Source organism: Artemia sp. Qi Xiang Cuo, chromosome 1, assembly GCF_049724085.1.
Source record: "Artemia sp. Qi Xiang Cuo chromosome 1, ASM4972408v1, whole genome shotgun sequence".
NCBI classification, from domain to species: domain Eukaryota; kingdom Metazoa; phylum Arthropoda; class Branchiopoda; order Anostraca; family Artemiidae; genus Artemia; species Artemia sp. Qi Xiang Cuo.
The window spans coordinates 103,299,065-103,311,866 of record NC_142794.1 but is presented as its reverse complement, the minus strand read 5'-3'; the positions used below and the strand labels follow the sequence as shown (position 1 = coordinate 103,311,866).

The 12,802-nt window shown below is 36.3% G+C and overlaps 1 protein-coding gene across 4 annotated transcripts in view; it reads left to right on the top strand.

Annotated features, from left to right (window-relative positions):
* Positions 1 to 12,802, top strand: part of Vps50 (vacuolar protein sorting 50) — a 105,706-nt gene that overhangs the window by 18,549 nt on the left and 74,355 nt on the right. For 3 of the 4 annotated variants that reach the window (XM_089088235.1, XM_089088244.1, XM_089088253.1), the window contains exons 5-6: positions 6,002 to 6,179; positions 8,067 to 8,255. In XM_089088235.1, the coding sequence (XP_088944361.1) occupies positions 6,002 to 6,179; positions 8,067 to 8,255 (367 nt within the window). The remainder of the gene's footprint in view (positions 1 to 6,001; positions 6,180 to 8,066; positions 8,256 to 12,802) is intronic. The other variant, XM_089088262.1, reaches the window with a different exon arrangement.

Sequence of the window (12,802 nt, the reverse complement as noted above, 5' to 3'; positions counted from 1 at the left end):
TTTAATAAAATAGCTATCTCAAAATTTTTAACGGATGCATTTGTGAAAAAGGGCGTGGAGGGGGGGGGGCTGGTTACCCTCCGATATCTTTTGACGCTTAAAAGGTGAACTAGAACTTTCAGTTTCCAATCAAATGAGCCCTCTCTGAAGTTTATACGAGCATTTCTTCCATAAGAACCATATAAGTCTCCATGGTGTGACTTATAACCCTTGCCTTGAAGACTGGGGGGGGGAGTGTGCTGCTAAAAGATATAATTTCCAGAACTTTCAACTACGTTGAACAAAATGGCAATCTCAATATTTTGATTGGATCTGTTTGGGGAAATGGCGGGCGTGGAAGGGGTGTTAATTGCCTTCCAATCGATTTCGACTATGAAAAAGGACACTAGCCATTTACATTTCCAATCGAATGAGCCCTTTTTGAAGTTTCTACGACAATGCTTTCTATAAAAACCTTATTCTCCCCCAGGGCATAATTTACAACCCTTGTCCTGAGGGCTCTGGGGGCGTTGTCATCATCAAAGACCTAATTTCCAGAATTTTCAACTACGTTGAACAAAATTGCCATCACAAAATTTTGATTGGATGTGTTTGGGGAAATGGTGGGCGTGGAAGTAGTGTTAGTTGCCTTCCAATCACTTTTGATCCTGAAAAAGGGCACTAGAACTCTCGATTTCCAATCGAATGAGCCCCTTTTGAAGTTTATACGACGAATCCTTCCATATGAAGTGCCTCTGGGAAAAACAATAAATAAATAATAAAACATTGGAGCCGCATGGCCTTTACTATTGGCAGCGTTATAGTCATGGGGGTAGGCAGCATATTGTCTAGGGGGGGGGGGCAGGCGATAGTGTGATGGAGGGCCTTTTAACAACTGCTTTTTCAGCCATATCTATTTTAAATTTGAAGGTCTAGGGGGGGCAGCTCCCCCCCCCCTTCCTACGCCCATGGCTATACCAGTGTTGCCTCTGGTATCCTTTCATTAGAGTCAAATAAGTGCGGTTTTACAGCAGCCTTTCTGTTTATTGTTAGTTTCAAGGTGAAGCAAAAATACTTTCAGTGTTTCTTCAGTTCTTTTTCGTTTGATCTGCGCAACTTCTCAAATACATCTCCAATAGCTAATGTTTCTTGGCACCCACCCTATCTTTCTAACAGTTTGATTTTTTTTTTCTAGCAATAACAAAGTTGGACTGGGGGAATAAAAGACAAGGGGGTAAATATGAAATTTTCGAATATTAAAATGAAAATGTTGGAAAATGACAAGTTTTTCAAATTTTATGCTGCTCATATATTCTGTCTGCATCAGTGTGTCAACGTGTCAAACCAGATATTATATTTAATATTTTAATTTTGAACTTTTCTAGCCTTGAGCAAGAACAGGAAGTTTATCACAACCAAATAGGAGACTACTACCGCTTATAATTACAAATCATCACAGCGCTGGGTCACCACAGTGGAACAAAGCTACGTATAATCCTCCTCCATCCTGCCCTATTAACATCATTCCTTTTTATGTCTGCCCTCAAGTGTCCCATTTTTTCCTTATATGTCTTTATGACATCCTCCCGTACCAAACAAGGACAACTTGTCTTCCTCTTAGCCCTAGATGGTTGGCCGAAAAGGACAATCTTCGGCAATCTATCATCCTTCATCCGCACAACGTGCCCTAGCCACCTCAACCTTTCTTTCATTATAGCCCTAGAGAGCGGTATTAAACCACATGTTTCGTATAGCCTATTGTTTGAAATACGGTCAGTCAGCCGGGTACCCAGAACGATCCTTAACCAATTTCTCTGGTAAACATCTAGAAAATCTTCATCCGCTTTTCGGAGCGTCCATGCTTCACAGCCGTATTTGACCACTGTCATCACCATAGCTTCTTATATTCTAATCTTGGTTTGCAGACTTATCTTCCTATTCTTCCAGACTTTTTTTTAACTGTGAAAAAACACCCTGAGCCTTGGCTATTCTCTATTTAACATCTTCACTGCTCCCACCATCTTTACTAATAATACTACCTCTAAACCTCTAAAACTTCATTCATTTTGCTCACACTTTCATATAGGATTCTCAAATCATCAGCATAATCCAAATCCAGGAGACTTTTTCCTCCCCATTTGATTCCGTGGTCTCCCATTGCCTTTCCTGTGCTCCTTAAAACAAAGTCCATCAAAATAATCCATACAAAGGGGCATAGACCACAACCTTGCTTAACTCCTGATTTAATACTAAACCAGCTGCTAACCTCATTTCTTACCTTAACCGCAGCAGTGCTATTCTGGTACATAGCACTAATCACTTTAATGTATTTGTCTTGTATACCATACAAGGATAAAACCTTTGATAAAGCCCTTCTATCAACATAATAAAAAGGTTTCTCATAATTTACAAAAATAGAGACCAAAGAGGTTTGACGACTCAAGCATTTCTCAATTATTGGCCTAAAAGTGAAAATTTGGTCAACATAACCACCACCTTTCCCAAAAACGCGCTGTATATCTCTTAAACCTTTATCTACGGCATCTCTCAGTCTAAAAAGTATAATATTACCAAGTAATTTCCTGCCCACAGAGACCAGGTTAATGCCTTTGTAATTACCACACTCACTCTTATCACCTTCCTTGTAAAGTGGTTTAATTAAGGTTTTCCTAAAATCGTTAGGTACTCTCCCTTTTTCGAAAATCATATTCATAATCTTCAGTAACTTATTTCTAACCTCAGAGCCACCATATTTAAGAAACTCATTTACCACCCTATCAGCACCTGCAGCCTTATTATTCATTAATCCTTTAAAGTACTGTTGCTAATTCCTCCCTCCCTGCGTCTTCTTGTAGACATCTTCCAAGTGTAGCCTTGTGTCGTGCACGCCGTCGAACTCCTGGATGAGCCCAACACCAAACATCATAAGGCAGGCGATTGCTGCCCATTATAACCAAATGTCCGCAATACCGCCACCGACTGCTTATAACTTTGTCAATAACGAGTGGTTGTTTAGTCTTCTCTCTCTAATGAATAAGTTAGTAATTTTGCCCGTCCAGTTGATTCCGAGAATCGGTCTAAGACAGTTATTTTCAAAACTTCTCTTTCTCTAGCTATTTTGTCAGCGCCCAGCTTTCAGAACCATACATTAGTACTGACAGGACATTACTATTGAGGAGCCTCAATTTCAGCTTCAAAGAAAAAGTGACACTTCTCCAAACGTTTCTTAACTTATCAAAGGCTCTTCCCACGCACGCGATACGTGTGGCAATTTCATGATCAGAGCTTCCATCGGTGCTCACTAGACTCCCAAGATATCTAAAGATCTCTAGCTCTTCAATTTCCTTTGCTTTAACTGTCAGCGGCTCAGCAGGTAGTTTATTCACACTATTGTGCGTGATTTTCGCCTTCTTTCACATGCCGCTTCTTTCAGACAGGAAGGTCCGGCAAAAATGCCAGTTCAGTCCTAGACGGATAGTAGTTATAGTAAACCGAAGACGGGCAGGATCAATACAAGATACTAGGGTATATAGGAGTGCTGTTATTGATGTTAAAAGTAAAGATCACCATCTAGTAGTGTCAAGGTTTAATCTAAAGCTGGTAAAGTTTAAGAAATGAAGGAAAATTGCTGTAACGTATCTAAAATCTGAAATGCTGATTTACTTAATTAAATGCTCATTGCTTTGATATCATTTAAGATCGTTTTCTGTCCAAGCTGAAAGGAAACAGAACAATTAAACCTAAAACCTTCAAAGTATTTTCTGTGTTTGTCTTGTGTTTTATTTTCTTTATAATTGTTTAATTATGATGTATATGTTACCGTGAGACTGAAACTGTAGAATCTCGACATTCACCGGTGGATGTCAGAAATTCTTTTTTTCTCCTTGGATTTAGTTGGCTTTGTCAGTTTTACGCAAGGTGTCATGGTGACAGGTTAGGTTCGGTGTTTAACCCATTTCTGAGATTTATAACCTAATTTAACCTAGCATAAATTTAACTTTTACCATCAAGCCAAGCATAAAACTGACAAAGCTGACTGAATCCAAGCAGAGAAAACTGAATTCCGGACATAACGGAATAATTTCTGTTCGTTATAAGTTTAATGTCGCTCCTTACTTTGACTTAAAAAAAACTTGTTTTCTTTATATTTTAATTTCGGAACGTTTTCCAACTAATGCAGGTTTGAATTTGGCTCACCGTACATGGAAAATTAAAACACAATTTGCATATTAATTTTGGCAGATTTATTCCGTATATATTGGGTTGCCCTCTTCTCAATACCTTGCTCTTTACGCTAAATGTGTTAGCACTTTTAAAAAAAAGCTTCCAATTCTAACTAAACGGGCCCCGTGTCTCAGTAGACGCTATTAAAAATTGGAACAAACAGTCAAAGTTTAGCGTAAAGAGCATGGTATTGAGGAGAGGGCAACCCTTCATATATGGAATAATTTCTATTCGTTTTTCAAATAATGCCGGTAAATCTGGCTCACCCTCTATGAAATATACTTCTCCCCCTCACGGGAAACTCCTCGGCGGAAATTTCATCAACGTAAGGCACCCTCCCCCGTCAAATCCCCTCCAAGCAGCTCCATCCTCGCTAAGAATCCGATTCAGCCGATTGATTCAGCCTTGCGAACGATTCAGCCTGAAAAATTCTCCTTATCATTCTTTCATTTCAATAAGACTTTAATCTCTAATCGGTTTCTCGATCACTTCAGAAATGCTCCCTTCCGTTGAAACTATTTCCCGGAAATCAAAACACGGGGATAAAAGGCCCCTGGGTAAATCCCCTGAACATCCTCATATGGAAAATTTGGGAAAGAGAATGCAAGACAACTGAAAAGAATTTCTTATAGTAATTCTGTCAAATCCCCCAGTGTAACATTTCCTCTGGAATATTCACCCCCCCCCCCCCCGAAATTTCTCTCTCCGAAGGAGGATTATTCCTATAGAAATTCACCCCAAGCACCCCTCCTCAAAAAAATGGCTGTACATTTCCCAATAACAAGTACTAGGCTATACGTAAACAATGGTGGAATTTCATAACTTGGAGGCCTCTCCCCACGGACTGTGGGGGTCATTTACACTTAAATAAATAATTATTTGATTTTTCAATTATAATGAACAAAATGGCTATGTCAAAATTTTGATCAAATAATTTTGAGAAAAAATGAGCGTGGGAGGGGGCCCAGTTGCCCTCCATTTTTTTGGTCACATAAAAAGTGCGCTAGAACTTTTAATTTCTGTTCGAAGGCATCCTCTCCTCCCGATCTTCTAGGGTCATTATTTCAATACAATCACCCCTGGCAAAAAAAAACACTAAATAAACACGCATTCGTGATCCGTCCTCTGGCAAAAATAGTAAAATTCCACATTTTTGCAGATAGGAGCTTTGAACTTCAACAGTAGGATTCTCTGGTACGCTGAATCTGATGGTGTGATTTTCGTTAAGAATTCTTTAATTTTAGGGTATGTTTCCTCCTTATTTCAAAAATCAGGCAAATTTTCTCAGCCTCGTAACTTTTGATGGGTAGCACTAAACTTGATGAATCTTATATATTTGGAATAAGCCTGACAAGCTGATTCTTTTGGTGTATCTAATGATATTAAAATTCCGTTTTCTAGAGTTTTGGTTACTATTGAGCCGAATCGCTCCTTACTTGCAGTTTGTTATCACGAACTGTTTGACAGGTAAAATTCAAGCTATTAAGGTTCGCCGTGGCCAAGTTTAACCAATACAGATAGTTTGGAATTTGCTAAATCCAAATAGCAAATATCCAGCAACTAAGAAAATTACCCTTTCGGATATTCAATATGGTTTAGATTACCCAGTTATTATCACAGTCTCCTAAAATTATCACTTTCATATCCAATTAGAATTGATTCAGTGTTTTGTTATGATATTTAAACTGATGTTCGAGTTTTTTCGTGTAGATTTCAAAATACTGACTTGCTTTTCTTTTCGAACTTAACCCGATGTATCAGTCAATGGATTGTGATGATCTTTAATTATTTCTTTTAGGATGGTGGAGCTTCAAGATGAGTTAGACAGCGCTCTTGGTTTCTGTACAAGTAGTCGGTTGCAAACTGCAAGTGCGAAAAAATCCATTGCCGCTGCCGGGCTTGAACTTGTCTATAAATACAGGAAAAAGAAACAACTGATGTCCTTGTTACAATCACTTGAAGTAATCAAAAAAATGGTAATTTCCATAAGAAAAACTGATGGGTTCTTCAGGGAGGGGTTGGGGGGGGGGAGTTAAGTTTATCTTATGCCCCATTGCATATTTCTCTGGCAATTGTCTTATTTTTCACTACAATTGTCAAGAGAATAATTGTTCTACAATTAAGTATTTAGAATCCGATATTAATTTTGGAAGAATGAATTTTTATGCTAAAATTTTGTAAATTTTCTAGAGGAGAGAGAAAAAGTCTTATAACGGTAGTGGCCCTTGCTCTGTGCATGTCCCACTGTGGCCAAAGATTGAAAGAAAAAAAATTTGTATTTTCCAGAATAAATACAAATTGGATCGTGACAAATTTTTATCGTTTTGCGTATTTCGGATCTCCTAAAGAACTGGGAGGGGGGGGGGGGGTAGACCCTTGGTTGCCTGTGTATTGGCATTGTTAGGTAACTAAAGCACTGTTATTATCGTTATTGTATGTGGGACACATTTCCTTTTCCCTGATAAAAAAGGTATTAATGATTTTTGAAATTAGTAATTACTTTTGCTAAAGCTTGCTAGCTTTTGCAGCTCACAACATTTCCCCGAAATCACCACATACTTTTTTTTCTCATTCCAAGGTGACATTGCAACTTTTTGCCATCGAAATTATTATTGCCGTAGGATATCTTGGATACTTAAATATATAAATATACACGTTATATAAACAATTGTTGAAAAATTCTTGGAAAATTTTCATAAATAACGCAAAGGTCATGGAAAAAAAAATATTTTTCTGAATACTTAACTATTTCGTGTTAAAGATTACCATCTAGCATAACATAAGCTGACTGACTGAAATATTTTCAAGGCGGTTATGATGACTCTCCGGGGAGTAGGTGGCAAACCTACTCCCCGTAGCTCTTGGTTGCGTCTCCAGCACTCCTCTTGGATGTGTCTATATTCCAGAGAACTTTAAAAACGGGTCCTCAAACACAACCTAATAATGAGTCTGACCTACCTTGTTCTGACCTGACCTACTGTTCACTGAGCTAAGATTTTCGGGCTTCTCCTATCAAATAAAATCATCGAAACAAAGTTTTCATCTCGATATCAGTAGTTTTTTTAATTAAACCGTTCCCTTATCCCTTGCGAAATAGGCCAAAGAAAATCTTTCAGATCGCTTAGTTTTCTTTAAGACTCAACCTCCTTGCAAAATAAACCTCTATTCAGATATTTATGCCTGTTTAAAAGAAATATATTTGGGGAAAGTTATTGATATTTCCCATGTGGTATGCTATATTTTTGTTAAAAACTAAAATATGTATTCCTTCAAGAATTTATTGCCAAAAATATTTTGTCAGGTTTGTGCAATATTTTCGTCTTTTAAAGAACGTGATAATTTAAACGAGATATTTATTTAATGTATTAATATTTCAGTAAAAATCAAATGTCAAAACTCAACATGTTTCTGAACTTAACCTCTTTACAAACTTTATACATTTTTTTTTTTTTTAATAAAATATTGGGGACAAAACATTGGATTATTGCTTTGTATTCCTTCAAGAATTAATTGCCAAGACTCAAGCTCTTTGAAAACTTAACCTTTTTACAAGCTATACACATTAAGTTTTATTATTTAAAGAATAATAATTTGAACAAAATATTTATTTATTATGTTTGTTTTACAGCAAGAAATAGAACTGCATATTCAGACGTAGATTATAGCTGCAGACTTTGCTATAGCTCCAAATATTCTTCGTGATTATCAAACAAAGGTCAAAACTCAAATGGTCAAAAACTGACATCTTTCATATTTTAGTATAACATAATTTAGCATAATTTATAAGCTATTGACATTATTTTCTGTTTTTTTAAGAATAAATATTGGAGAAAAATGTTTATAAAGTTTGTGTTGTGTTACAGCAAGAAACAGAATTGCATATTCAAACACAGATTTCAAAAGGTGACTTTGCTGAAGCGATCCATCTCCTTGCTGAATGTCAAAAAGTTTTACAACCTTTCAGTCACTTTACTTGTGTCGCCCAGCTGAACCTGAAACTGCAAGACACACTTATTATGGCTGAAGAGATGCTGGACAATGCGTTAGCTAAGGTTTGCCTTCATTTACTGCTTTTATTCTAACAGCTGCTCTGTATTAGCTAGCTCATGATCAGTAAATAAAAAAATGGCTTTGATTTTAACCAAAGACGACTTGGCTTACGGTCTGCTAATGCTCAAGAGGTTTTGTAAAGTGCACTCATTTAGATTTGGAAAACTTAAAATTTGAATAGAAAACAATGTTACCATCTATTCTTAATTGCGCTAAAGCACATGTGATCGGCAAACTACCTACTGGTAACATAAAGAACTGCTGAAAGGGTACCATTTCGATAAAAAAAAAACATTGCACTCTGGCAAGTTTTTAAGAGAAGCATAGCGCAACCTATATTTTAAAACTTAATAAATTTTAACTAATTCACGTTATCGAAAGGGAAGATCTGCAATATCTCAGAAACGGTTAAGGCATTAAGTTGAAACTTTCAGAGAATGTTGAAGGCTATGTTCAATTAAATCAAAAGATACTATTTACCCCCAGGCTTCTCAAAGGGTCTATCTGCTACATGTAAGGAATATTTGAACGTAAATCGAAGCTTTTAGGGAATGTTGAGAGGGCTGTTCAAAGATGCCATGTGCATTCAGGCTGCCAAAAGTATGTATCTACGATATCTTAGAAGCGGCTAAGGGTATTGAGTTTAAATTTTATGAGAATATTGAGTGACATTTTGAACTAAATCAAAATAGCCCATATTATTCCAGGTTGTCAAAAGGGTGTAGCCTTCCTGCGATACCTGAGTTTTTATTGTTTTATTGTTTTAAAAGTAGAGTTGTGACAAAGAGTCAAACTTTAGCGTAAACAGCGAAGTGTCGAGGAAGGGGCAGCCCCTTTCATATACGGAGTAATTTCTGTTTATTTTAAGTTTTAATGTGGCTCCTTATTTTCAGATAAATTAACTTGTTTTTTTTACTTAATTTTTGAACATTTTTCAACTAATGCAGTTTCGAATTTGGCTCATAGTACATGCAAAATTTAAACGAAATTTGCATATTATTTTTCGCAGATTTATTCCGTATATGAAGGGTTGCCCCATCCTCAATATCTTGCTCTTTACGCTAAAACTATTAGCACTTTTAACAAAGCTTCCTATTCTAATTAAACGGCCCCCACGTTTCTGTAGCCGCTCTTATGAAATTGGGACAAACAGTCAAAATTTAACGCATAGAGCAAGGTATTGAGAAGGGGTTAACCCTTCATATATGGAATAGTTTCTGTTCCTTTTTCAAATTATGCCGGTAAGTCTGGCTCACCCTCTCTGAAAGGTAATCCTTACGGAACACTACTCCGTGGAAGTTTCATCCAACGTAAAGTGCACCCCCACCGTCAAATTCCCTACGGACAGTTCCATCCTCGCTGAGAATCTCCCCTCCCTATAAAATTGCTTGTGTGACGATTCACCCTGAAAAATTCTCCTTTGCATTCTTTCATTTGAATAAGAATTTAATCTCTAATCGTTTTCTCGATCACTCCAGAAATGCCCCCTTATTTTCCAGAAAATAAAAAAACACACGAAAAATAGCCCAGGATAATTCCCCGGGACATATCCACATGAAAAATTTAGTAAAGAGAATGTAAGACAATTAAAAAGAATTTCGTATAGCAATTCTGTCAAATATCCCCAGTGTAATATTTCCCCTGGAAAATTCACCCTCCAGAAATTTTCCTCCCCAAGAAAGATTCTCTCTATAGAAATCCACCCAAGCACACCCCCCCCTCTGAAAAATGGCTGTACACTTTTTAATAACAAATGCTATACATAAACAATGGGCAAATTTCTTAACTTAAAGGCCTCTCCCCACGGACTGTGGGGAGGGGGTCATTTTACATCTAAAGACATAATTATTGGATCTTTTAACTATACTGAATAAAATGACTATCTAAAAATTTTGATGAGATAACTTTGGGGAAAAAATAGGCGTGGGACAGGGCCCAGTTGCCCTCCAGTCTTTTTGGTCACTTAAAAAGAGCGATGGAACTCTTAAGTTCCGTTCGAATGCACCCACTCCCGATCTTCTATGTCCATAATTCCAATACTATCACCCCTGGAAGAAGAAAAAAAAAAGAACAAGAAATAAACACGAATCTGTGATCTGTCTTCTGGCAAAATTCCATATTTTTGGGGATAGGAGCTTGAAACTTTTACAGTAGGGTTCTCTGGTACGCTGAATATGATGGCGTGTTTTCATTAAGATTCCTTGAATTTTAGATGGTATTTCCCCCTTATTTCAAAAACCAGGCAAATTTTCTCAGGCTTGTAACTTTTGGTGAGTAACAGTAAACGTGATGAACCTTATATATTTGGAATCAACATAATGAGCTGATTGTTTTGATGTATCTATTTATATTAAAATTCAATTTTTTAAAGTTTCTGTTACTATTGAGCCGAGTCGCTCCTTACTTACGGATCGTTACCACAAACTGTTTGATATCTGCCTGATTTCCGTGCTATAAAAATCAAATAAACCAAAACATTATCTGAACAAGGAAGAACAAATCATGCATGTGGATCAATTCTGATTTCTAGGGTTATAGTGAAATAAAGGTTGAGATGGCTTGGAAATTTTGTCGATGAACGATGACAGATTGCCCAAGGTTGTCTTTGTCAGGCAACCGTCTAGGGTCAAACGAAAATTTATTGAACTTGATTGCATATTGAACGAAATTAATGCAATGATGATGTTAAATAGTATTAAAGACTCAGATCACCATCATGCAGCGTCATACATACCTTATGGAGCATAAGAATTTAAATTAGAATCCGAATTTTTTTTCTAAACCAGAAAAGCTGTAAGAAGGAAAAAATGTTTAAGTTATTAATCAATAATAAAACTTTGACAGTCAAAATGAACATCAATTAATTGAAAAAAAGTTGAAGAAGTAGCTTTCAAAAAAAAAGTAAAAATTCATCTTTAAACCTAAGACGAGCAAAAACAAAGCCGTATAATATTTCAGACTTAAAACGACCAGAAATTACTATCAATAAATGAATGTAACCTAAACGAGGTTATATTAAAATAAATAGTTGCATCGAACAGCAACATATCGGATGCTAATATAGATAAATGAATAAATCCTAAATCGGGTAGAAATTAAAATGAATAATTAAGTGAAACTTGAAACTAAGAAAAATTACTACAGACAGGAATAAGGCTTTTTTGGGGTGAGAATTAAGATTATGGCTTGCTATTGATATTTAAGAAATTTTTTTTATAAATTTTAAAGAAAATTGTTAAAAATAACTGCTATGGAATTTTAGATGGAAGAGAAGGAGTAATATCATTCAGAAGGATTGAAAATCTGCATCATTTTTTCCTTTGACTAGGCTGAAGCCATCCAAACCCCCATTCTGTTAATAATTTGACAATAGACTAATATTAATCGATAAGATTCTTATAAATCTTTATTTTGTTCTGTTTTGTTGTAACTGCTTTCTTGTTTAAGTAAATATATTTTGGGCTCTTTTATTAAAAAGAGCCCTGTTTGTTTGCTAAAAAAAATTACAATCAAGACATCAAGAATAAATGCAACCAGATTTGTTTGATTATTGATTTTCCTTTGGGTCTGAAATTTTAGTTAAGGCTCCTTCTTGGCCTGAAATTCTAAAGCAGATCAGTATAAAACATTTAATATTCCGTACTAAGAATAAATTTAACCACATTATTGTTCAGAAATTTGTTGTCCTTCATTAGTTCCCACTGATCTTCTCAAATCAAAACATTAAGTCTACTTGAACCCCCTCCCGCTTTGTCCAATATCACTTCAAAGTTTCAACGGGATCCCTTCAACTGTTCATTTTGTTTCTGAGATACCACAGATATGATATTTTGATAACCTGGGTTAATAGAATATCCTTATATTCGGTTCCATCTTTTTCCCCATGCCCCAATTCAGCGTTCACTTGGCCCTTTACCCCTCAATCTTTCCTAAAAGTTTCAATTTAACACTATAAGCTGTACACGAAAGCTGTATAAGCTGTACCGGAAGGGTGTGCGAAATCACAGGATGGCTGGCCCCCAGCCTCCCATTGCACTTCCTGGCTGAAGGATCTCGAAACGGAGTTCAGTACCACTGATTTGGACTTTAATGGTCTAGTGCCGTATCCTTCCCTTTTTTCTTTTATAAGCTGTTTTTGAGATGCTTATTATACACTCTGTTGACAGTCTGGCAGCAAATACTTCCTTTTTATCTATCTTGCTATTTAACCTTGCATAAATTACTAGTCTCATTGGAGCATATAGTGTTGCTGTTTGTTTAAGGATTGGAGATAAAAAATTTAAATCTTGAAAGAAAAGTTTTTAACTATTTTAAAAACCCTTCAACCTACTAGTAGAAAAATTTATGAGCTTCTTGAACCAAGCAATTGTCTCCCGAAGCTCCGAGCTTATCAGACCCCTAAGATCAAATAACTTACATAATTTAAAGCCTTTTTCCTGGAGAACATAGATGTCATGTCATCCCCGTAGAAATGTTCATTGAACATGTTTATTCTGAGCAAAAGGTTTCCTCAGAATTATGATTGTATGTCTTTGGGATTGTCAGTGGT